The sequence below is a fragment of the Pristiophorus japonicus genome, chromosome 1 (genome assembly GCF_044704955.1).
Source record: "Pristiophorus japonicus isolate sPriJap1 chromosome 1, sPriJap1.hap1, whole genome shotgun sequence".
In the NCBI taxonomy this organism is placed as follows: domain Eukaryota; kingdom Metazoa; phylum Chordata; class Chondrichthyes; family Pristiophoridae; genus Pristiophorus; species Pristiophorus japonicus.
The window spans coordinates 44,146,635-44,173,927 of NC_091977.1; the positions used below are offsets into that span (position 1 = coordinate 44,146,635).

Consider the following 27,293-nt stretch of genomic DNA (forward strand, 5'->3'; position numbering starts at 1 on the left):
AGGATAGTGTTAAAGCCAAGGAAGAGGCATATAAATTGGCTAGAAAAAGCAATAAACCTGAGGACTGGGAGAAATTTAGAATTCAACAGAGGAGGACTAAGGGTTTAATTAAGAGGGAGGAAATAGAGTACGAGAGGAATCTTGCAGGGAATATAAAAACTGACTGCAAAAGCTTCTATAAATATGTGAAGAGAAAAAGATTAGTAAAGACAAACGTAGGTCCCTTGCAGTCGGATTCAGGTGAAATTATAATGGGGAACAAAGAAATGGCAGACCAATTGAACCAATACTTCGGTTCTGTCTTCACGAAGGAAGATACAAATAACCTTCCGAAAGTAGTAGGAGACCGAGGGTCTAGTGAGAAGGAGGAACTGAAGAAGATCCTTATTAGGCGGGAAATTGTGTTAGGGAAATTGATGGGATTGAAGGCCGATAAATCCCCGGGGCCTGATAGTCTGCATCCCAGAGTGCTCAAGGAAGTGGCCCTAGAAATAGTGGATGCATTGGTGATCATTTTCCAACAGTCTATCGACTCTGGATCAGTTCCCATGGACTAGAGGGTAGCTAATGTAACACCGCTTTTTAAAAAAGGAGGGAGAGAGAAAACGGGTAATTATAGACCAGTTAGCTTGACATCAGTAGTGGGGAAAATGTTGGAATCGATCATAAAGGATGAAATAGCAACGCATTTGGAAAGCAGTGACAGGATCGGATCAAGCCAGCATGGATTTATGAAAGAGAAATCATGCTTGACGAATCTTCTGGAATTTTTTGAGGATGTAACTAGCAGTGTGGACAAGGGAGAACCAGTGGATGTGGTGTATTTGGACTTTCAGAAGGCTTTTGACAAGGTCCCGCACAAGAGATTGGTGTGCAAAATCAAAGCACATAGTATTGAGGGTAATATACTGACGTGGATAGGGAACTGGTTGGCAGACAGGAAGCAGAGAGTCGGAATAAATGGGTCCTTTTCAGAATGGCAGGCAGTGACTAGTGGAGTGCCGGAGGGCTCAGTGCTGGGACCCCAGCTCTTTACAATATACATTAATGATTTGGATGAAGGAATAGAGTGTAATATCTCCAAGTTTGCAGATGACGCTAAACTAGGTGGCGGTGTGAGCTGTAAGGAGGACGCTAAGAGGCTGCAGGGTGACTTGGACAGGTTAGGTGAGTGGGCAAATGTATGGCAGATGCAGTATAATATGGATAAATGTGAGGTTATCCATTTTGGGGGCAAAAACACGAAGGCAGAATATTATCTGAATGGCGGCAGACTAGGAAAAGGGGAGGTGCAACGAGACCTGGGTGTCATGTTCATCAGTCACTGAAAGTGGGCACGCAGGTACAGCAGGCGGTAAAGAAGGCAAATGGTATGTTGGCCTTCATAGCGAGAGGATTTGAATGTAGAAGCAGGGAGGTCTTACTGCAGTTGTACAGGGCCTTAGTGAGGCCTCACCTGGAATATTGTGTTCAGTTTTGGTCTCCTAATCTGAGGAAAGACGATCTTGCTATTGAGGGAGTGCAGCGAAGGTTCACCAGACTGATTCCCGGGATGGCAGGACTTACATATGAGGAGAGACTGGATCGACTGGGCCTGTATTTACTGGAGTTTAGAAGGATGAGAGGGGATCTCATAGAAACATATAAGATTCTGACGGGACTGGACAGGTTAGATGCGGGAAGAATGTTCCCGATGTTGGAGAAGTCCAGAACCAGGGGACATAGTCTTAGGATAAGGGGTAGGCCATTTAGGACTGAGATGAGGAGAAACTTCTTCACTCAGAGAGTTGTTAACCTGTGGAGTTCCCTGCCGCAGAGAGTTGTTGATGCCAGTTCATTGGATATATTCAAGAGGGAGTTAGATATGGCTCTGACGATTAAGGGGATCAAGGGGTATGGAGAGAAAGCAGGAAAGGGGTACTGAAGGAATGATCAGCCATGATCTTATTGAATGGCGGTGCAGGCTCGAAGAGCCGAATGGCCGACTCCTGCACCTATTTTTCTATGTTTCTATGTTTCTATGTTTCTATGTAAAACCAAGGTGCTTCACAAATATGTGAAATAAAAGCAGATGCTGAGCCAGGAAAGAAGAGATGAGGAAGGATGATTGAAAGTTAGGTCAAAGAGATGCGTTTTTGAGAAGGTTTTTAAGGTGAAGAGAAAGGTGGAATTTAGGGAGGAAATTCCCAAGAATAGGGATGAGACAGCTCTGCCACCGGGTTTGGGGCAAAGAGCGTGAAGGGATGTAGAATAGGGCAGAGCCGGAGGAAAGTTGTGTTTGAGAGAAGATAGAGAGCTGAAGGAGACGGCGGAGATAATTGGGGCAAGGTCGCAGAGAGATTTATGGACAAAAAGAAGGATTCTGAACTGAGGGTGCCAGTATATGTCAGGAAAGGTGTGTACTTAGTGGAGGACAAAATATGTACAGCAGAATTTTCACCAAGTTGGAGTTTATAGAGAGGGGAGGATGTGAGGTCAGTAAGGAGAGCCTTAGAGTGGTTGAGTTTGGCGATGACGAAGGAACGTGTAACCTGTAAGAATTCGGCAAAAACACTTTTTGGACCTTTTGGACTTTGCTTGGACATATTTTCTGTTACTGCAGAAAAGCAGACGGTTGAGGTGGGACAGGTCCAAGCATGTCCCACAGGAATACACATCTACTGGGCGGGAATGAGAATGGCTGAAAGCAGGAACATCATGGTTGATGGACGCCTTTTGTCATGGAATGGGAACCCATCAGTGAGACATTAAGTAAAGTGGCCGGTGTTTCAGGCCCTCGAAAGACAAAGGAAAGCTATTTTGAGCACAGACCCATCGGAACCACACATCGAGGTACAGCCCAGTTGACAAAGGAACAGGCACAGACTTGAGTTTGTTTTTCAGTTGCACAGCCTCAGGCGAAGGGACAGTTGGACTTTTGGCGCGGAAGACGCATTTTTGCAAGTAAAAAAGAGGCAGTGTTGGCTGCCATCTCTCTCTCTCTCTCCCCTCTTCTATGCCTGCTTGCAAAGCACAAGGACTGGGCACTCCGTCTGGGACGGAGCGAAGAAACCACCATCTACGAGCAAAGAGAGCCTCGCTATTTCGACTGGGAAGCTGACCTTGAGACTTGACTTGAATACCACAGATTGGTACAGACCCAGAAGATGCACCTCATCTGGAGAAGCAGCGAGTGAGCCAGAGGGGTAATTAGTGAGCATTTATCCCAGCCCACGCATCTTTAAGACCACCCCATAGTGTGAAAGGGTGTCGTGTGTCCTAACCAAGCCTTAGGGGTTTTAGTGGGGAAGTTTTTGCAAGGATCATAAGCGTATGCACATTCTGTTGAACAGATCCAGTGGTGCAATTTTGAATCCGAGCAGGAGTGGTTTAGACGTGGGTACTTCGCGTTAGAGGCCTGTTTAGACAGGCCAGACTGTGTTGTACTGTGTTTGTTTGTATTACACTACCAGGGTGTGTTTTTGCTTGGTGCAGGTGTGTTTTAACTTGAATAAAAGCATTGTGATGGTGGAGACCGAAAAGATCTGTCTATGACTGTATATTACTGTTCATAACTATAATTCCGGTGTCTAGAACTGTTGTAAGAGGGGTGATTCAAAACCACCAGGGGCAAAACTACTTACAAGCCGTTTTAGTGGAACATTTAAGATAGAGGTGAAAAAGAGGACAATTGTGTGGAGGTGGAAGTAAGCGGTCCTGGTAACGATTAGGATTTGGGGTTTAAAGCTCAGCTCAAGTCAAAAAGGATGCCAAGATTGCAAATGGAATAGCACCTAAAGTAGTCTTATTATCTGGGCTGCCATTTTCTGCATGGCAGTAAATAGGGTTAATATTACCGACAGTCCGAAAATAAGTTTTATTCCCTGATGAGAGGCTGATATGGATCAGGGACAGATCTGTGTAGGTTCACAATAATGAGATGGAGGTTTACCATTGCTGCCTATTCTCTAAAACTCACTGTTCAAATTAATGTTAATCAGGTGACTGAACTCCTGCAATCTAACAAAGTACAACAATTCACAAATGACTCTACCAATTGCAACAGCATCCAAAACACATACACAGCATGCCAGTTTTACATCGAGTACTAAGGAATTATATCGTCAAACTGACACATTGTATTTAGCAAAGCAGTGTGAGACCAGATTGGGGGCCAGTATCGCACTGCTTCAGCTCTGTGCTGGCAGCAGTACAAGTGCAAATGATGCAAAGCAAACTGTAAACAGATCCGCTTCAGCTCATTACTGGCACTGAAAATGTAATTAGCATTTGGACTCATGCTTGACCAAAGGATGATATGGCACTGACAGTATCAGGGGCCTGCTGGCACCACATCACTTTAAATAGGTATTCTCAAAACAATACCAGCAGTATAACAGCAGCATTATAAAGGTTTACATCATCATTTCATTCCCAAGTTATCTATTGGGTATTTTTCTTGTTCCCAATAATCAATTTTACAGTAATTCCATTTCTAAATAATCACAAATGTATAATTAGTTATGAATGTACAATAGGTTGACCTTTGAGGAATTAACATAAGAACTTAAGAATTATGAGCAGGAGAAGGTCCCTCGAGCCTGCTCTGCCATTCAATAAGATCATGGCCGATGTTCGACCTCAACTCCACTTTCCCGCTCAATCTCCATAATCGCTTGATTCCTTAGAATCCAAAAATCTATCGATCTCAGCCTTGAATATAATCAACAATTCAACATCCACAGCCCTTTGGGGTAGAGAATTCCAAAGATTCACAACTCTATGAGTGAAGAAATTCCTCCTCATCTCTGTTCTAAATGGCCGACCCCTTATTCTGAGACTATGCCCCCTTGTTCTAGACTCTCCAGTTAGGGGAAACAACATCTCAGCATCTACCCTCTCAATCCCCCTCAGAATCTGATATGTTTCAATGAAATCACCTCTCATTCTACTAAACTCCAGAGAGTATAGGCCCAATCCACTCAATCTCTCCTCATAGGACAACCCTCTGATCCCAATCTAGTGAACCTTTGATGTAACGCCTAAGGTAAGTATATCCTTCCTCAGATATGGAGATCAAAACTGTGCACAGTACTCCAGATGCGTCACACCAAAGCCCTGTACAATTGCAGCAAGTCTTCCTTACTCTTGTACTCCAACCCTCTAACAATAAAGGCCAACATGCCATTTGCCTTCCTAATTGCTTGCTGTACCTGCATGCTAACTCACTGTGCTTCCTGTAGGAGGACACCTAAATCTTTCCGAACATTAAGATTTAATAATTTCTCACCATTTAAAAATTATTTGTTTTTTCTATTCAAAGTGAATAACCTCACATTTCCCCACATTAGACTCTATCTGCCACCTTATTGCCCACTCACTTAACCTGTCTATATCCTTTTGCAGGCTCTTTGTGTCATCCTCATAGCTTACATAGCTTTGTATCGTCAGTAAATCTGAATATATTATTCCTTCATCCAAGTCATTAATATAAGTTGTAAATAGCTGAGGCCCAAGCACTGGTTCTGCAGCACCCCAATTATAAACGCTGTTAAGTAAAAGAATGAGCATAAGGGAGGGAAATTCAAATTTTCTGCGATAGCGTAAAATGGGTGGCTTGAATGAAACATTGACTACAATGGAAATAAAAATGGGACGAGATGTAAAATGGGCTGGCGACACGCCATCACTCATTTTACACTATTGTACAAAATGAACATTACTCTCAAGGTGTCCAAAAATGTGCTGTTTGAAAAAAAAGCATCTCCTGAGAAGTACAATTTTGTTGACGGAGTATATATACCGACAGCTGGTACTTTTCTGACCTTAATTTTCATGTTCATTTGTTTTAACGTCTCATCCAATATTTTAGTGGCTTCCTTCCGCTGATTTGACCAAGGACCAAAGTGATGGCCTTCAACATCATTGCGCTCATAGTAGACTGCGGCCATGTCTGCTTTCCCCTGCCTAATCAGAAAACAAGACATTGTTAAATAATGGCAGCCCCTTCTTTAATAGGTACAATTCAAGTTCCCAATCATAAATTTGTATAATTTTTGGCAAAGTTGAAATATTTGAAACAATTTGATTTTGAAAAAGCTTGATGAATGTCAAAAGGGGCCAGATCCCACTTACAAGCTTTAAAAACAATTGCAGCTGTGAACAATCTGTGTGGGAATTTGACAATGCACAAAAAAGGCACGGAGCTGATGTAACCATAACCCCTTTGGAATTGTAACACCAAAAGAGTGAAATACTAAAATTACATATGAACGATGGAAATCTATACAGGGATAAGTTCAAGAGAAAACCTTTTATAAATTCTGCATCATTCATTGAACTTGGGTTATTGTGATAACTTTCAATACATTGTTACCTGATTTGGAATGATTAAATTCCTTAATTATTCATATCCTGATACATGAGCACTGAAGTTCCTGTGACAGCCTCCAGGGGGCAGATCAGGACTTTTACCTGCGTCATGGACACGCCCTGAGTCCATTTCAAATCCCGCTGTGCCATTTACAATGGTACTGGGGTGCCCACCTCAGTGGGTGGGGAGGAGGAATATGATTGGGGCACCTTACTATAGTCTAAGTGGGACAGATAGAATGGACAAAGATGAAAAGTAACATTTTACTAAGGCCTCCAAATTCCAAATTCCCAAAGCCAATCAATCACTCGACAGGGAAACCAGCATTTGGGCCCCACTTCTGCTAGGATCAGGTTCTTATACACAAGCAGACCTGCTTCATACCACTGGGGGAGGGGGAAGGAGGGCGGGAGGCGTTACCAGCGAGATCTTCAATGGATGATGTCATTCTACCAGTCCTACCTCCTTCTGTGGGGTCCACATGGAAGTGTGGATGCAAGAGGTGTCCATAAGTTCTTCCAGAAACCAATCTATGAAAATTTTACCTCCACTTCTGGTGAAATTTAATTTTGCTAAGTTGCTGTAAAAGAACTATCCCAACTGAGTCAATGCTGGGCTAAGTTTTGGAAAACAAATGTACCGATAGTTAAGAGTTGTTAACTGTCATAGTTCAGAGACTGTGCAGAGTAACATTACAACAAAATCTCGACGCATGAAGACCGATGGCGGGAATTTAGCTAACCACCCCCTTCCCGAGGAAATTCAGGGACAATATACCCATTGACAGTGTTCTGTTCCTCTGTGCAATCAAGAGGCTCACAAATAATCTTTTTTTTTAAATATTTTTCTTTCTATGTAGACCAGTTGTGGTTTCTGCAATGAGCTGAGCAGCATTTGCACATTCCCTGTGGTATACTTCACATAGACTAGTCTTCTTGTGATTTTCTTGACCAAAAGAGACAACAATGATTTCCATAAAGTTAAAGAATTTAGAAAATCAGCAGAAATGCCGTGCAAACGGCTACTACTTGCTGTGAGCTAACAATTACCAGCTGAGAAAAGAAACATACAAAAATAGTTGACACCTCAGGCAGAATTGTTGGGTTTTGGAGTCTTATGTTTTCCAGGGATGGTTGGCAGAGGAATGCGCAAAAGAATCTCTTTCAAAACAACAAAACCAATACTTAACTTTTACGCATTACTATTGAGAAATCCATCAATCTTAACTGGAAGGTCATTTTTGAAAATCATACACTAGTTAACTACAAAGGCATGGATTCCACTGGAGTAAATGAGGGAACAGTCTGATCAGTTTGACATGAAAAGCATCAAGGACTTCTCTCAGAAAAAAGACTTTAGCAATCCAAATGGGGACCAGTGATATAAGACAATCTTTGGGCTCAATTTTCCTCTTTGCCGATTTTTGCCACCCAGGAGGATGAATGGCCGATTTTTCTGTGCCCGATTGCGCCGAAAAAAAGTACAATTTTCGCCAAATTTAAATTTCATTTTGGCGCAGCGGTATCCGAAGTTAAGTCTGGGGGTGGAGTTTCAAGTGTGTGCCGAAAAGTCAGTGAGCATGCACCGGGGGGGGAAAAAATCACTTTTTCCACGTGACGGGTGTGTTTGCGCATCCATAGTAAACGTATTGGTCTGGATCAGCAGCTTGTGAGTACACAATGGGATCAGAGCTGGATCTGGACATTTAAATTTTAGCTGCAAAAGATGGATCCAAGGGAAGGAGAAGGAGAAGGAGAAAGACAAGGTCAAGGAGAGGGGAAGGGGAAGGAGAAGGGGGAAGGGCCAAGAGATATCTAGCAGAATAAATTGAGCCCCTGGTAGACATAGTTGAGAGGAGATGGGATGTGCTAGAGAACAAAGGGAGAATGGGACAAAAGAAACTGAAAGCTTCTCTACTAGCAAAACTTTGGGACCAAGTTGCAGAAGAGTTCAATGCAGTGGCCATGACCCTGAGAAGCAGCTTGCAGATCAAAAATAAGTGGCAGGACCTTGGCCAAGCAGTTACTGTAAGTAATATTTTTATTTATTACATTTGTAAATGTAACTAATATATGTGTGTGTGTGTGTGTGTGTGTGTGTTTTGTGTGTGTGGCCACCACATCAGTAGGACCCTCTGTTAAAAAGTTAAATTTTCATCTTTGCAGAGGAAGGTGTCACAGATCAACCGAGAAAGGTCAAAAACTGGAGGAGGTGCGCCAAGTAGACTGCAACTAACAGCCGTGGAACGGAGGATCGCTGATGTGATTAAATCTCGCAAGAGAAAATCAACCACCAATGTGAACGCTGGGCCCAGTTTACCGAGCGAGGGTAAGCCCTGCAAATTGCAGAGTCTGGGTTGACATCGTGGTCGTTGAAAAGAGCCTGCGCTGTGTGACCCGCATACTCATGTCGCCCTGCCCCCCCTGCCCCCTCAGCTGCTGCTAACCAAACATCTGCTCTGTTATGTTTTGCAGATATTGGGTATCAGGAAGAGACAAAAGCTGAAGCAGAAGTAGAAGCAAAGCATGATCAGGAAGCCGTCAGTCCAGATACTCTTCATCAACATCAGGACGAAGATGAGTTGGAGAATGAAGGGCAGCAGGAAGATCCCAGTACTGAGATGTTTACATTGGAATTGGAGCCGGTGAACTCCCTGAGGGCACCAAGCCCTTTGCTGAGTGATACAACCGATGCGACATTTCATGGTGTACACCTGGGAGATGGCCGAGGAGGGTGGGAAGGAGAGCTCAACCTGAAATGTAGGATGCAGGGGTCGTGGGATGGCTCATGGGAATGTGTGGAGAGGGCATTTAGCTAACGAGATCGCTTGTGGACATAGGGGTAATGTATTGACGTGGCTAGAGAACTGGTTGGCAGACAGGAAGCAAAGAGTAGGAATAAACGGGTCCTTTTCAGAATGGCAGGCAGTGACTAGTGGGGTACCGCAAGGTTCAGTGCTGGGACCCCAGCTCTTTACAATATATATTAATGATTTAGACGAAGGAATTGAATGTAATATCTCCAGGTTTGCAGATGACACTAAGCTGGGTGGCAGTGTGAGCTGTGACGAAGATGCTAAGAGACTGCAGGGTGACTTGGACAGGTTAGGTGAGTGGGCAAATGCATGGCAGATGCAGTATAATGCAGATAAATGTGAAGTTATCCACTTTGATGGCAAAAACAGGAAGGCAGAATATTATCTGAATGGTGACAGATTAGGAAAAGGGGAGATGCAACGAGACCTGGGTGCCATGGTATATCAGTCATTGAAAGTTGGCATGCAGGTACAGCAGGCGGTGAAGAAGGCAAATGGCATGTTGACCTTGATAGCGAGAAGATTTGAGTATAGGAGCCAGGAGGTCTTACTACAGTTGTACAGGGCCTTGGTGAGACCACATGTTGAATATTGTGTACAGTTTTGGTCTCCTCATCTGAGGAAGGACATTCTTGCTATTGAGGGAGTGCAGCGAAGGTTCACCAGACTGATTCCCGGGATGGCAGGACTGACACATGAAGAAAGACTGGATCGACTAGGCTTATATTCACTGGAATTTAGAAGAATGAGAGGGGATCTCATAGAAACATATAAAATTGGACAGGTTAGATGCAGGAAGAATGTTCCCAATGTTGGGGAAGTCCAGAACCAGGGGTCAGTCTCAGGATAAGTGGTAAGCATTTAGGACCGAGATGAGGAGAAACGGCTTCACTCAGAGAATTGTGAACCTGTGGAATTCTCTACCACAGAAAGTAGTTGAGGCCAGTTCGTTAGATATATTCAAAAGGGAGTTAGATGTGGCCCTTACAGCTAAAGAGATCCAGGGGTATGGAGAGAAAGCAGGAATGGGGTACTCAGCCTGATCATGTTGAATGGTGGTGCAGGCTCGAAGGGCCGAATGGCCTACTCCTGCACCTATTTTCTATGTTGCTATGTTTCTATCATGGGTGGGGTGAGGGTAGAATTAGCAGGACTGTCAGTAGAATTAGCAACACCGTCTGGAGGAACAGGAGCACTGTCGGGACAGATGAGGTAGGGGATGTCGGAGATTAGGGAGGGAATTTCAGAGGCAGCTGGTGCAGTGTCGGGCTAGATGAGGGAGGGGATGTCAGAGATTAAGGAGGGAATGTCGGAGATGGTTGCTATAATAGTCAGAGGCGGGAGTTCGTGGCGTTGGTGAGGCCTACAAAAGGCCCAGCGGCATCGAGAGGCGGCGGCAGTCAGAGGCAGGAGTTCGTGCATTGGTGAGGCCTACAAAAGGCCCAGCTGGTGCAGCTCCAGCCGGTAGAAAAAGCAAAAAAGTAGAAAGAAATCAAAAGATGGCATCACAGCCAAAGGTGTAAGTGTTTGGCTGGTGATTGGTGAGTAGCTTTTCTTTTTCTTTTTTATATCAGTAAGTAACCTGTTAACATTGTTGTCGCCAAATTAAGTGTATCGAAGGGTTAAGTCATGGCAGGAGAGCTCGGACATGTGATATGCTCCTCCTGTACTATGTGGGAACTCAGGGACACTTCCGGTGTCCCCGACGACTACGTGTGCGGGAAGCGTATCCGCCTCCAGCTCCTGACGGACCGCGTTGCGGAATTGGAGCTGACTCTGATTCACTCTGGAGCATCCACGATGCTGTGAATGACGTGATTAGCACGTGTAGCGAGTTGGTATTACCGCAGGTAAAGGGTCCACAGCCAGAATGGAAGACCAACAGGAAGAGCAGTGCAAGGAAGGTAGTGCAGAGGTCCCCTGCGGTCATCTCCCTGCAAAACAGATACACCGCTTTGAGTACTGTTGGGGGGGGGGATGACTCATCAGGGGAGGGCAGTAGCAGCCACGTTCAAGGCACCGTGGCTGGCTCTGCTGCACAGAAGGTCAGAAAAAAGAGTGGGAGAGCAATAGTGATAGGGGATTCAATTGAAAGGGGAATAGATAGGCATTTCTGCGGCCGCAACCGAGACGCCAGGATGGTATATTGCCTCCCTGGTGCAAGGGTCAATGATGTCTCGGAGCGGGTGCAGGACATTCTGAAAAGGGAGGGTGAACAGCCAGTTGTCATGGTGCACATTGGTACCAACGATATAGGTAAAAAACGGGATGAGGTCCTAAGAGACGAATTTAAGGAGCTAGGAGTTAATTAAAAAGTAGGACCTCAAAAGTAGTAATCTCGGGATTGCTACCAGTGCCACGTGCTAGTCAGAGTAGGAATCGGAGGATAGCTCAGATGAATACGTGGCTTGAGCAGTGGTGCAGCAGGGAGGGATTCAAATTCCTGCAACATTGGAACCGGTTCTGGGGGAGGTGGGACCAGTACAAACCGGACGGTCTGCACCTAGGCAGGACCGGAACCAATGTTCTAGAGAGAGTGTTTGCCAATGCTGTTGGGGAGGAGTTAAACTAATATGGCAGGGGGATGGGAACCAATGCAGGGAGACAGAGGGAAGCAAAATGGAGACAGAAGCAAAAGACAGAAAGGAGATGAGTAAAAGGGGAGGGCAGAGAAACTCAAGGCAAAAAACAAAAAGGGCCACTTTACAGCAAAATTCTAAAGGGTCAAAAATGTCTTAAAAAGGCAAGCCTGAAGGCTCTGTGCCTCAATGCGAGGAGTATTCGGAATAAGGTGGACGAATTAACTGGGCAGATAGCAGTTAACGGATACGATGTGGTTGGCATCACGGAGACATGGCTCCAGGGTGACCAAGGCTGGGAACTCAACATCCAAGGGTATTCAACATTTAGGAAAGATAGACAGAAAGGAAAAGGAGGCGGGGTGGCATGGCTGGTTAAAGAGGAAATTAATGCAATTGTAAGGAAAGACATTAGCTTGGATGATGTGGAATCGGTATGGGTGGAGCTATGGAATACCAAAGGGCAGAAAACGCTAGTGGGAGTTGTGTACAGATCACCAAATAGTACCAGTGATGTTTGGGAGGGCATGAAACAGGAAATTAGGGGTGCATGCAATAAAGGTGCAGCAGTTATCATGGGTGACTTTAATATGCATATAGATTGGGCTAACCAAACTGAAAACAATACGATGGAGGAGGATTTCCTGGAGTGCATAAGGGATGGTATTCTTGACCAGTATGTCGAGGATCCAACTAGGGGGGAGGCCATTTAAGACTGGGTGTTGTGTAATGAGAGAGGATTAATTAGCAATCTCGTTGTGCGAGGCCCCTTGGGGAAGAGTGACCATAATATGGTGGAATTCTACATTAGGATGGAAAAGGAATCAGTTAATTCAGAGACCATGGTCCAGAACTTAAAGAAGGGTAACTTTGAAGCTTTGAGGCGTGAATTGGCTAGGATAGATTGGCGAATGATACTGAAGGGGTTGACAGTGGATGGGCAATGGCAAACATTTAGAGACCGCATGGATGAACTACAACAATTGTACATTCCTGTCTGGCATAAAAATAAAAAAGGGAAGGTGGCTCAACCGTGGCTATCAAGGGAAACCAGGGATAGTATTAAAGCCAAGGAAGTGACATACAAATTGGCAAGTAATAGCAGCGAACCCGGGGACTGGGAGAAATTTAGAACTCAGCAGAGGAGGACAAAGGGTTTGATTAGGGCAGGGAAAATAGAGTATGAGAGGAAGCTTGCAGGGAACATTAAAATGGACTGCAAAAGCTTCTATAGATATGTAAAGAGAAAAAGGTTAGTAAAGACAAATGTAGGTCCCCTGCAGTCAGAATCAGGGGAAGTCATAACTGGGAACAAAGGAATGGCAGACCAATTGAACAAGTACTTTGGTTCGGTATTCACTAAGGAGGACACAAACAACCTTCCGGATATAAAAGGGGTCAGAGGGTCGAGTAAGAAGGAGGAACTGAGGGAAGTCCTTATTAATCGGGAAATTGTGTTGGGGAAATTGATGGGATTGAAGGCCGATAAATCCCCAGGGTCTGATGGTCTGCATCCCAGAGTACTCAAGGAGGTGGCCTTGGAAATAGTGGATGCATTGACAGCCATTTTCCAACATTCCATACACTCTGGATCAGTTCCTATGGAGTGGAGGGTAGCTAATGTAACCCCGCTTTTTAAAAAAGGAGGGAGAGAGAAAACAGGGAATTATAGACCGGTCAGCCTGATATTCGTAGTGGGTAAAATGATGGAATCAATTATTAAGGATGTCATAGCAGCATATTTGGAAAGAGGTCCAAGTCAGCATGGATTTGTGAAAGGGAAATCATGCTTGACAAATCTTCTGGAATTTTTTGAGAATGTTTGCAGTAGAGTGGACAAGGGAGAACCAATTGATGTGGTGTATTTGGACTTTCAGAAGGCTTTCGACAAGGTCCCACACAAGAGATTAATGTGCAAAGTTAAAGCACATGGGATTGGGGGTAGTGTGCTGACGTGGATTGAGAACTGGTTGGCAGACAGGAAGCAAAGAGTAGGAGTAAATGGGTATTTTTCAGAATGGCAGGCAATGACTAGTGGGTACCGCAAGGTTTTGTGCTGGGGCCCCAGCTGTTTACATTGTACATTAATGATTTAGATGAGGGGATTAAATGTACTATCTCCAAATTTGCGGATGACACTAAGTTGGGTGGCAGTGTGAGCTGTGAGGAGGATGCTATGATGCTGCAGAGTGACTTGGATAGGTTAGGTGAGTGGGCAAATACATGGCAGATGAAGTATAATGTGGATAAATGTGAGGTTATCCACTTTGGTGGTAAAAACAGAGAGACAGACTATTATCTGAATGGTGACAGATTAGGAAAAGTGGAGGTGCAACGAGACCTGGGTGTCATGGTACATCAGTCATTGAAGGTTGGCATGCAGGTACAGCAGTCGGTTAAGAAGGCAAATGGCATGTTGGCCTTCATAGCGAGGGGATTTGAGTACAGGGGCAGGGAGGTGTTGCTACAGTTGTACAGGGCCTTGGTGAGGCCACACCTGGAGTATTGTATACAGTTTTGGTCTCCTAACTTGAGGAAGGACATTCTTGCTATTGAGGGAGTGCAGCGAACGTTCACCAGACTGATTCCCGGGATGGCGGAACTGACATATCAAGAAAGACTGGATCAACTGGGCTTGTATTCACTGGAGTTCAGAATAATGAGAGGGGATCTCATAGAAACGTTTAAAATTCTGATGGGTTTAGACAGGTTAGATGCAGGAAGAATGTTCCCAATGTTGGGGAAGTCCAGAACCAGGGGTCGGTAAGGAATAAACCATTTAGGACCGAGATGAGGAGAAACTTCTTCACCCAGAGAGTGGTGAACCTGTGGAATTCTCTACCACAGAAAGTTGTTGAGGCCAATTCACTAAATATATTCAAAAAGGAGTTAGATGTAGTCCTTACTACTAGGGGGATCAAGGGGTATGGCGAGAAAGCAGGAATGGGGTACTGAAGTTGCATGTTCAACCATGAACTCATTGAATGGCGGTGCAGGCTCGAAGGGCCGAATGGCCTACTGCTGCACCTATTTTCTATGTTTCTTTGTTTCTAATAAGTGGACACACTCAGGCTGTCATTGCCCAACAGCAATTGGCAGCATCAACTGCTGACACTCACTTTCCAATCCCGAGACCAACCTCAGGTAGTGTGCAGTGGGTTGATCCACAGGCTGAAGAAGAGTCCGATGAACCCGGGCCTTCCACAGTGCTGTCTGCTAGGTCTGTCCCTGTCCGACCCCGCCAACAAGAAATGCGCCTTCGCGCAGAAAGTAGAAAAAACCTTGGGGTCAGGGTGAGGAAGCAGACGTCTGAGACAACGGGTACGGGTAGGGGTAGAGGCAACAACAGGGGCAAGAGAGACGCACAGCGCTAAGGTCTTTGAATAAGGGGGAGGAGAGATGGCTGCAGCTAGAGTTTGTTTGTTTGTTTGTTGCTACTTGTTGCTTTCTTCATTGAAAAATTTAAAGTCTGATACAAAATTTTAAATTAAATTTAAGTAAAACTGTACAAATGTTTAATAAACCTAATTATTTTTAAAATTTAACCTGAATCCTGCACATTATTTTTTGAAATAAAGCCATGTAAACCAACATAATATTACGTACATGTGATGTACATTATTTTTTCACCTAGCAGGTGCAAAGGGTCAACACTGTCGGGCCGTTTAGCCATCAGGCAGCAAAGCGATCACGGATTAGCCGCTAACACAAGTCTCTAGCTATGGCTATAGATGCACGAGGTCTCCTCCTCTGCTGTCACCCTGCGGATTGAGGTGGTGGCATGGGTTCATCGTGCTCCTCTTCCTGCAGCTGGTCCTCCTCGTCCTCCTCCTGTTGCTCCTCCTCCTCCTCCGCCTCCTCCTGGTGGGGGGGGGGGTCATAAGCCAGGTGGCAAGCCTGTACCCTTTGTCACCGAGCAACCAGCTGTGCTCTTCTGGCAGCTCCTGAAACATCGCAGATATAAGGCTCTCACATAGGATGAAAGCATCGTGGATGCTACCTGGGTATTTGGCATCCACTGCCATGATCCGATGCAGATCGTCGCAGATGAGCTGGACATCTTGGGAATGAAACCCTTCCTGTTGCGATAAACCTCAGAGTCATCCAAAGGTGCTCTCAAGGCGATGTGGTACATTCAATCGCATCCTGTACCTTTGGCTTTCGGCCGCCTGAGGAAAAGAATGTTTGAAGACCAAAACTGCCACCAAGCTCATGGTCTACAGGGCTGTAGTAATACCCGCCCTCCTATATGGCTCAGAAACATGGACCATGTACAGTAGACATCTCAAGTCGCTGGAGAAATACCACCAATGATGCCTCCGCAAGATCCTACAAATCCCCTGAGAGGACAGACGCACCAACACTACTGTCCTTGACCAGGCCAACATCCCCAGCATTGAAGCACTGACCACACTTGATCAGCTCCGCTGGGCAGGCCACATAGTCTGCATGCCAGACATGAGACTCCCAAAGCAAACGCTCTACTTGGAACTCCTTCACAGCAAACAAGCCAAAGGTGGGCAGCGGAAACGTTACAAGGACACCTTCAAAGCTTCCCTGATAAAGTGCAACATCCCCACTGACACCTGGGAGTCCCTGGCCCAGGACCGCCTTAAGTGGAGGAAGTGCATCCGGGAGTGCGCTGAGCACCTCGAGTCTCGTCGCCGAGAGCATGCAGAAATCAAGCGCAGGCAGCGGAAAGAGCATGCGGCAAACCAATCCCAGCCACCCCTTCCCTCAACGACTATCTGTCCCACCTGTGACAGAGACTGTGGTTCTCATATTGGACTGTACAGCTACCAAATAACTCATGTTAAGAGTGGAAGCAAATCTTCCTTGATTCCAAGGGACTGCCTATGATGATGATAATGTACCTTTGGGAAGCCAGCAATTCTAGAGAACCCCACAGCCCTGTCTCACATTGCCTGCGTGGTCAAAGGGAAATTGATGAACTGGTCCCTTTTGGCATACAGTGTAGCAGTCACCTGTCAAATGCAGCAATGTGTGGCGTGCTGCAAGTTGCCAGTTGCTGCTTGAAATGAGCCAGAAGCATAGAAGGCAAGTGCTGCTGTGACCTTCACTTCCATAGATAGGGCAGTCCTCCTGCCACTTCTTGGCTGTATGTCTGACCTGACTAGCTGGCAGATCTCTGTGATGACCTCCTTTCTAAATCGCAGCCTACGAATGCAGTCTGCCTCACTCAGGTGCAGATATGAGCGCCTGTCCCTGTAGATTCGATCAGGATATGACCTCCTCCCCATCAATGCCCGAGCGATCTGGTTTCTGCGATGGTGGGGTCGTATTATCCTTCACCTCCGTATGGCATGCATGCAAATTAACCTTCTGACATGAGGCATAGTAATAGTTGCACCCATAATTATTATTCTTAATTTTGTTGTTCTTGTTATTGTGAGACAGTACTTACTGAAGCACACACATCTTTCCTGGGTGACACCCTAGTAGAACGGACCATGCCCTGGTCTGCGCATGTGCAACACAAAGCTCTGTCTCTATGGAGACATGATGCACAGTGATTTATGGCACTTTAGTTATAGCTTTTGCTGAAATACGTATGTTTGCTGCTGTGCCGTCTCCGATGCACAGTTCGGAGTGCATGCTGGCAGGATCGCTCCCTCGGCCGGACAAAAACACAGGAGCTCGGCGCTTGGATTTCGCCCGCCCTCTCCCCCGGGCTTCTTTCCAAGCTGAGCCCGCCGGCACTCCTCCGACCCGTGCCTGGACCCCCGTGAGCAGAGAGTCTGTGGTCGGGTGGAGTCACAATTTGTCCATTCTCAAAAACATTCTGTGGGAAAAATTAACTTTCCGAGTTATTTTCCAAGTTCCCTCTGCAAAAATCAGCATGAATTTGTGTTTTAAATTGTCTTCTTCCTTTGTTCCAAAAACTCAGAAATATACTCCGCGCCGACTTCCTTAAGTTAACGTAGGGTTTTTCTGATCAGTACTTAAGGCCACAGTGCACTGCCCTGAAAAAATGTCATGTTGATGAAAATCGGTTAAATGGCCAAAAAGGGCCAAAAACGACGCAGAAATCAGTTTTCACCCAGACCCGCACCAAAAAATCTGGCACTGACAGCGTTCAAACTTTGAAGAAAGTTGCAAAATCATGATTGCTCAAAAAAACCCAGCAGATGCCAAAAAAAACGGTCCCCAATGGCGGCGAAAATAAAGCCCTTTGTTTATTCCTGCTCTTCTGAAGCAGTGACTCATGCTAGGATAGAGCTACATATGCAGGGAGACAGAGGGAGACAGAGGGAAACAAAAAGGAGGCAAAAGCAAAAGACAGAAAGGAGATGAGGAAAAGTGGAGGCAAAGAACAAAAAGGGCCACTGTACAGCAAAATTCTAAAAGGACAAAGGGTGTTAAAAAAACAAGCCTGAAGGCTTTGTGTCTTAATGCAAGGAGTATCCGCAATAAGGTGGATGAATTAACTGTGCAAATAAATGTTAACAAATATGATGTGATTGGGATTACGGAGACGTGGCTCCAGGATGATCAGGGCTGGGAACTCAACATCCAGGGGTATTCAACATTCAGGAAAGATAGAATAAAAGGAAAAGGAGGTGGGGTAGCATTGCTGGTTAAGGAGGAAATTAAGGCAATAGTTCGGAAGGACATTAGCTTGGACGATGTGGAATCTATATGGGTAGAGCTGCAGAATACCAAAGGGCAAAAAACGTTAGTGGGAGTTGTGTACAGACCTCCAAACAGTAGTAGTGATGTTGGGGAGGGCATCAAACAGGAAATTAGGGGTGCATGCAATAAAGGTGCAGCAGCTATAATGGGTGACTTTAATATGCACATAGATTGGGTTAACCAAACTGGAAGCAATACGGTGGAGGAGGATTTCCTGGAGTGCATAAGGGATGGTTTTCTAGACCAATATGTCGAGGAATCAACTAGGGGGGAGGCCATCTTAGACTGGGTGTTGTGTAATGAGAGAGGATTAATTAGCAATCTCGTTGTGCGAGGCCCCTTGGGGAAGAGTGACCATAATATGGTGGAATTCTGCATTAGGATGGAGAATGAAACAGTTAATTCAGAGACCATGGTCCAGAACTTAAAGAAGGGTAACTTTGAAGGTATGAGGCGTGAATTGGCTAGGATAGATTGGCGAATGATACTGAAGGGGTTGACTGTGGATGGGCAATGGCAGACATTTAGAGAGCATGGATGAACTACAAAAATTGTACATTCCTGTCCGGCGTAAAAATAAAAAAGGGAAGGTGGCTCAACCGTGGCTATCAAGGGAAATCAGGGATAGTATTAAAGCCAAGGAAGTGGCATACAAATTGGCCAGAAATAGCAGCGAACCCGGGGACTGGGAGAAATTTAGAACTCAGCAGAGGAGGACAAAGGGTTTGATTAGGGCAGGGAAAATGGAGTACGAGAAGAAACTTGCAGGGAACATTGAGACGGATTGCAAAAGTTTCTATAGATATGTAAAGAGAAAAAGGTTAGTAAAGACAAACGTAGGTCCCCTGCAGTCAGAATCAGGGGAAGTCATAACGGGGAACAAAGAAATGGCGGACCAATTGAACAAGTACTTTGGTTCGGTATTCACTGAGGAGGACACAAACAACCTTCCGGATATAAAAGGGGTCGGAGGGTCTAGTAAGGAGGAGGAACTGAGGGAAATCCTTATTAGTCGGGAAATTGTGTTGGGGAAATTGATGGGATTGAAGGCCGATAAATCCCCAGGGCCTGATGGACTGCATCCCAGAGTACTTAAGGAAGTGGCCTTGGAAATAGTGGATGCATTGACAGTCATTTTCCAACATTCCATTGACTCTGGATCAGTTCCTATGGAGTGGAGGGTAGCCAATGTAACCCCACTTTTTAAAAAAGGAGGGAGAGAGAAAACAGGGAATTATAGACCGGTCAGCCTGACATCGGTAGTGGGTAAAATGATGGAATCAATTATTAAGGATGTCATAGCAGTGCATTTGGAAAGAGGTGATATGATAGGTCCAAGTCAGCATGGATTTGTGAAAGGGAAATCATGCTTGACAAATCTTCTGGAATTTTTTGAGGATGTTTCCAGTAGAGTGGACAAGGGAGAACCATTTGATGTGGTATATTTGGACTTTCAGAAGGCTTTCGACAAGGTCCCACACAAGAGATTAAAGCACATGGGATTGGGGGTAGTGTGCTGACATGGATTGAGAACTGGTTGTCAGACAGGAAGCAAAGAGTAGGAGTAAATGGGGACTTTTCAGAATGGCAGGCAGTGACTAGTGGGGTACCGCAAGGTTCTGTGCTGGGGCCCCAGCTGTTTACACTGTACATTAATGATTTAGACGAGGGGATTAAATGGAGTATCTCCAAATTTGCGGATGACACTAAGTTGGGTGGCAGTGTGAGCTGCGAGGAGGATGCTATGAGGCTGCAGAGCGACTTGGATAGGTTAGGTGAGTGGGCAAATGCATGGCAGATGAAGTATAATGTGGATAAATGTGAGGTTATCCACTTTGGTGGTAAAAACAGAGAGACAGACTATTATCTGAATGGTGACAGATTAGGAAAAGGGGAGGTGCAAAGAGACCTGGGTGTCATGGTACATCAGTCATTGAAGGTTGGCATGCAGGTACAGCAGGCGGTTAAGAAAACAAATGGCATGTTGGCCTTCATAGCGAGGGGATTTGAGTACAGGGGCAGGGAGGTGTTGCTACAGTTGTACAGGGCCTTGGTGAGGCCACACCTGGAGTATTGTGTACAGTTTTGGTCTCCTAACCTGAGGAAGGACATTCTTGCTATTGAGGGAGTGCAGTGAAGGTTCACCAGACTGATTCCCGGGATGGCGGGACTGACCTATCAAGAAAGACTGGATCAACTGGGCTTGTATTCACTGGAGTTCAGAAGAATGAGAGGGGACCTCATAGAAACGTTTAAAATTCTGACGGGGTTAGACAGGTTAGATGCAGGAAGAATGTTCCCAATGTTGGGGAAGTCCAGAACCAGGGGACACAGTCTAAGGATAAGGGCTAAGCCATTTAGGACCGAGATGAGGAGGAATTTCTTCACCCAGAAAGTGGTGAACCTGTGGAATTCTCTACCACAGAAAGTTGTTGAGGCCAGTTCGCTGAATATATTCAAAAAGGAGTTAGATGAAGTCCTTACTACTAGGGGAATCAAGGGGTATGGTGAGAAAGCAGGAATGGGGTACTGAAGTTGCATGTTCAGCCATGAACTCATTGAATGGCGGTGCAGGCTAGAAGGGCCGAATGGCCTACTCCTGCACCTATTTTCTATGTTTCTATGTTTCTATGCAGTGGCAACTCCAGCACCGAAAGTGCAGGGGTGAAATTACAAAAGGAAATTAGGAAAGCAAAGAGAGGGTATCAAAAAATATTCACAAGTAAAATCAAGGAAAATCTATAAAGAGCAAGAGAATAACTAAGGAAAGAGTAGGGCCTATTGGAGACCAAAAAAGGTAACCCATGTCTGGAGCTGGAAGACGTGGGTATGGTTCGCAATGAATACTTTGAGTCTATCTTCATAGAAGAGAGGGACAATGCAGATATTGTCGTTAAGGAGAAGGAGGAATGTGAAATATTAGATTGGATAAACATAGAGAGGAAGATTAAGAAGTTTAGCATCTCTGAAAGTAGATAAATCATCAGTCCCGGATGAAATGTATCCCAGGCTGTTAAGAGAGGCAAGGGAGGAAATAGTGAGGCTCTGACCATCAATTTCCAATCCTCTCTAGCTACAGGTGTGGTGCTGGAGGACTGGAGGACTGCTTACGTTGTGCCACTGTTTCAAAAGAAAGAAAGGGATAGACCGAATAATTGCAGGCCAGTCAGCCTAATCTCGGTGGTGGGAAAACTATTGGAAAAAATTCTGAGGGGCAGTATTAATCGTCATTTAGAAAGGCACGGGTTAATAAAGGATAGTCAGCATGGATTACTTAAGGGAAGGTCGTGTCTCACTAACTTGACTGAGGAGGTAACAAGGAGGGTCAGAAGAACATAAGAAATAGGAGCAGGAATAGGCCATTCGGCCCCTCGAACCTGTTCCGTCATTCAATAAGATCATGGCTGATCATCGACTTCAACTCCACTTTCCTGCCGGATCTCCATATCCCATGATTCCCCTGGACTCCAAAAATCTATCTATCTCAGCCTTGAATATATTCAGAGACTCAGTATCAACAGCCCTCTGGGGTAGAGAAACCCAAAGCTTACAACCCTCTGAGTGAAGAAATTCCTCCTCATCTCTGTTCTAAATGGCCTATCCTTTATCCTGAGACTGTGACCTACTAGTTCTAGACACGCCAACCAGGGGAAACAACCTCTCAGAATCTACCCTGTCAATCCCCCTCAGAATCTTGTATGTTTCAATGAGATCATCTCTCATTCTTCTAAACTCCAGAGAGTATAAGGCCATTCCTCACAATCTCTCATCATAAGACAACCCTCTCATCCCAGGAATCAATCTAGTGAACCCCTGTTGTACTCTGTTGGCCCTTACGGCTAAGGGGATCAAGGGGTAAGGGGTGTGTGTGTGTGTGTGTCTGAGCATGTCTGGCTGTGTATGTTCTTCCTCACATATGGAGACCAAAATTGTGCACAGTACTCCAGATGTGGTCTCACAATTGAACAATTGTAGCAAGGCTGCCTTACTATTATACTCCAACCCCTTGCAGTAAAGGACAACATGCCATTTGCCTTCCTTATTGCTCGCTGTACACTGCATGCTAACTCTCTGTGTTTCATACACAAGGACACCCAAATCCCACTGAACACCAAAGGCCCAAACTTCCTCAGAGTTAAGGCCCGCCCATTTCTCGGTAGTCCCCGGGCGGAACTTCAGTTTTTGCCGCCCGCTGTCACTGGGGTCAGTCGGGTGGGACTTTCGCCGCCGTTCTATTGGTGGCAGCGGCAGCGGCAGGCAGCGGGAGCCAGCGGGCGGGAGAGGGCGTGAGCGAATGGCGTCAGCAGTGGGTGGTAGGTGCAGGCCTCTCAACTTGACAAACATTGGAGGCTGTGCACCGCGCATGCGCGAGATTTGCAATTTTTTTTGTAGTTTCTTGTGGCCGATGACATCATTTTTGCCGCGATTGGGACTGATGGCACAGCTGTGTGTGAGTCTGCGTGTGTGTGTGTGAGTGAGTATGTGTGTGTGTGTGTGTGTGTGTCTGCGTGTGTATGTGTGTAAGTGAGTGTGTCTGGCTGTGTATGTGTGTGAGTGAATGTGTGCGAGTGAATGTATGTGTGTGTGTGTGTGAGTGTGAGTGTCTGTGTGAGTGTGAGTGTCTGTGTGTGTGAGTTTGTGTGTGTGTGTGTGTGTGTCTGAGCATGTCTGCGTGTGTGTGTGTGAGTGAGTTTGTGTGTGTGCCTGCGTGTGTGTGTGTGTCTGTGTGTGTGTGTGTGTGTGTCTGAGCATGTCTGGCTGTGTATATGTGAATGAATGTGTGTGAGTGAATGTGTGTGTGTGTGTGTGTGTGTGTGTGTGTGTGTGTGTGTGTGTGTGTTCCATGAGCAAAACGGGTAAAGGTGCAACTCTTCTTCCTGCAGAAGCAAAGATCAGGCAATAGAAACATAGAAAATAGGTGCAGGAGTAGGCCATTCCGCCCTTCGAGCCTACACCGTTATTCAATAAGATCATGGCTGATCATTGCCTCAGTACCCCTTTCCTGCTTTCTCTCCATATCCCTTGATCCCCTTAGCCGTAAGGGCCATATCTAACTCCCTCTTGAATACATCCAATGAACTGGCATCAACAACTCTGTGCGGCAGGGAATTCCACAGATTAACAAATCTCTGAGTGAAAAAGTTTCCCCTCATCTCAGTCCAAAATGACCTAACCCTTATCCGAAGACTATGTCCCCTGGTTCTGGACTTCCCCCAACATTGGGAACATTCTTCCCGCATCTAACCTGTCCAGTCCCGTCAGAATCTTATACGTTTCTATGAGATCCCCTCTCATCCTTCTAAACTTCGGTGAATAAAGGCTCAGTTGATCCAGTCTTTCCTCATATGACAGTCCAGCCATCTCTGGAATTAGTCTGGTGAACCTTCGCTGCATTCCCTCAAGAGGAAGAACGTCTTTCCTCAGATTAGGAGACCAAAACTGAACACAATATTCCAGGTGAGGCCTCTCTAAGGCCCTGTACAACTGCAGTAAGGCCTCCCTGCTCCTATACTCAAATCCCCCAGCTATGAAGGCCAACATACCATTTGCCTTCTTCACCGCCTGCTGTACATGCATGCCAACCTTCAATGACTGATGAATCATGGCACCCAGGTCTCGTTGCACGAACCCTTTTCCTAATCTGCCACCATTCAGATAATATTCTGCCTTCGTATTTTTGCCCCCAAAATTGATAACCTCACATTTATCCACATTATAATGCATCAGCCATACATTTGCCCACTCACCTAACCTGTCCAAGTCACCCTGCAGTCTCTTAGCGTCCCCCTCACAGCTCACACCGCCACCCAGTTTAGTGTCATCTGCAAACTTGGAGATATTACACTCAACTCCTTCATCCAAATCGTTAATGTATATTGTAAAGAGCTGGGGTCCCAGCACTGAGCCCTGCGGCACTCCACTAGTCACTGCCTGCCATTCTGAAAAGGACCCATTTATCCCGACTCTCTGCTTCCTGTCTGCCAACCAGTTCCCTATCCACGTCAGTACATTACCCCCAATACCATGTGCTTTGATTTTGCACACCAATCTCTTGTGCGGGACCTTGTCAAAAGCCTTTTGAAAGTCCAAATACACCACATCCACTGGTTCTCCTTTGTCAACTCTGCTAATTACATCCTCAAAAAATTCCAGAAGATTCGTCAAGCATGATTTCCCTTTCATAAATCCATGCTGATTTGGACCGATCCTGTCACTGCTTTCCAAATGCTATTTCATCCAAATGATTGATTCCAACATTTTCCCCACTACTGATGTCAGGCTAACCGGTCTATAATTCCCTGTTTTCTCTCTCCCTCCTTTTTTAAAAAGTGGTGTTACATTAGCTACCCTCCAGTCCATGGGAACTGATCCAGAGTCGATAGACTGTTGGAAAATGATCACCAATGCATCCACTATTTCTAGGGCCACTTCCTTAAGTACTCAGGGATGCAGATTATCAGGCCCCGGGGATTTATCGGCCTTCAATCCCATCAATTTCCCTAACACAATTTCCCGCCTAATAAGGATATCCTTCAGTTCCTCCTTCTCACGAGACCCTCGGTCCCCTATTACCTTCGGAAGGTTATTTGTGTCTTCCTTCGTGAAGACAGAACCAAAGTATTTGTTCAATTGGTCTACCATTTCTTTGTTCCCCATTATAAATTCACCTGAATCCGACTGCAAGGGACCTACGTTTGTCTTCAACTGCAAGGGACCTACATTTGTCTTCAGGCTGAGAGGCACGGGAGGGGGCCCACCAGGTGTCATCGAGTTGACCAACCTAGAGGAGCATGCCTTGGTGTTGGTGGGTGACCCCCCCCGTACCACCACAAAGGGTGCTGCAGACCCCGTGCAACAGCATGGTAAGCTTATACTTATCTCCGGTCTGCATTACGTTCATGTCATGCTCGGCCATGCAATGTTAAGTCAAATGCCTGTTAAAGCACTGTGTGTCGGCCATTACTGGAGTGCTCATGTAGCCATGGAAGTCCTTGAAGTAAGAATGTGAAATGTTACATATCACATGTCAGCTTGAGCAACCCCACCCCCCAGTTATAGACTTAAATGTTGTCCTCTCCTGCAGGTGTTGATTCGGACAGCACCGAGTAATGCACCTCATCCACCTCTGGCAGACAAATGCAGTGTGTTACACCAACATCTTCCACCCCGACGTTGTCAGCAGCCCAACACACCAGCTCCTTCCTCCACCACCCCACCCCCCCGGGATCACCCATATCCACCGCACCCACCTTCGTCACCCAAAGACACGAAGACCAGGAGGGAGAGGAGGGAGAAGTGCCAGTCTTCGAACCACTTGAGATCAAGGAGCTGCAAGAGGAGGACTCCAGCTTCCCGACATGTGTGCCACCCGTTTGGCCAACATCGGTGTCGGGGTCCGCCTTTTTGGGATTCGAATCGGACGAACCGGGAACAAGTGGTGGGAGGCGCAGAGGCCGAGGCAGAAAAGGCACCAAGCCACAAGCACCCAGGATGAGGATGGAGGACGACTCGCGGCAATTCAGGAAATGGTCCAGCTGTTGAGGACGAGCGCCGACCTAGGTCGAGATCTGCTGCAGACCATGGCTGGGATAGCTACCAGCATCGCCACCTTTGCTGAGCAGCATACTGCCAGTATGTCACGGCTCAGTAGTGGGGTGGAGCGCAACACCGACTCTGTGGAGGCCATGCGGAAATCGATGCTTTCGGGACATGTCATGCAATCCCCAAGCCCAGACCATCGAGGCCGACAGATCCCGAGGAGCTGGACATGCCAGCAGCTTCCATCTCGCCCCCGACCTTCTCTCCAAGACGAACATGGCAGCAGCGCTCCGGCTGCCCCCTGCACAACGTGATGGAGCAGAGGCGGTGAGGAGTGGGGGTGAAGACGGAGCCATTGAAGAGGACGATGGGCCTCACATCGAGGGGAGGGAGAAGAGAGGTGGTGGGTAGATGGTTGGGTGTTGGTGGTGGAGATGTTGGTTACTCTTCATTAAGTGTAGCTGTTGTTTCACATGGTTCGTCGTAAGTGTGACTTGACTGGTTTCTGAGATAATGTTCATATGTTGCATTCAATTGTTTGCATGTTCTGTCACTTTGGCATGCTGCACTATTCAATGCAGTCACATTGTTCACCTACTCTTAGTCAGTGTCTCACTCTTACATCATCTGGGATACCTGCTGAGAAACAGACAAATCTCCTTCAGGTGTGCTGCTGTCTGAGGAATTGCCGTCCAGATATGATGCGACTCTTTAATGGGTCCTGTCATCAGGCGATTGTGAGACGACAAGTAAGGGTGACCAAAGCAGGGAGGCTGCCATTGAAAGAAAGACATTTGTACAACCTGCAGGGCACACGTTAACGCTTGCACTTCAGTCTACTTTTCCTTAGGTCCAACATCGCGGAGTCCCACTCCTGATATGACATGTTCCTCAGTGCCCTTGCAGTCCATTAAATATCTTTTTCCATCTTCTATACTTGACCTCATGCTGTTCTCACTATCACATCCTGCCACCTGACAAGAACATTACATACTTTCATTATTGCCTATATACTTTGACATAAGCTCATACAATCTGAGCACTCACATTCTGCCAATAACTCTGTCCTGCCTGCTATGGTCGACAAAACCTTATAGCGCATCTCCATGGAGCTTTTATTGTCTTTCGGAACTCATTGCCGCTTCCTACACCACACCTGCCCCTCAACGGAGTACTTTTCATTTACATCTCTGAAGTCATTCTGTGCGATTTAAGGTCAATCTGAGCACTCATTCTGAGCCTGTGATAATGGTGCAGCTTATGGACATTACCCGGGATGTGAAGCACTGGAGCAGTCTGCGCGATTCTCCCTGCCGCCCGAGCTACAGCCAGCTTACACCATCATTTTGCCAGC

The 27,293-nt window shown here is 46.0% G+C and overlaps 1 protein-coding gene and 1 long non-coding RNA gene across 2 annotated transcripts in view; one reads left to right on the forward strand and one right to left on the reverse strand.

The window, feature by feature from the left end:
- LOC139278806 (uncharacterized) overlaps positions 1 to 27,293 on the forward strand; it is a 64,397-nt gene that overhangs the window by 30,307 nt on the left and 6,797 nt on the right. The gene's annotated exons all lie outside the window — the stretch shown is intronic.
- Positions 1 to 27,293, reverse strand: part of enpp6 (ectonucleotide pyrophosphatase/phosphodiesterase 6) — a 100,306-nt gene that overhangs the window by 20,913 nt on the left and 52,100 nt on the right. Inside the window, exon 4 of the mRNA XM_070897875.1 lies at positions 5,805 to 5,946. Within this exon, the coding sequence (XP_070753976.1) occupies positions 5,805 to 5,946 (142 nt within the window). The remainder of the gene's footprint in view (positions 1 to 5,804; positions 5,947 to 27,293) is intronic.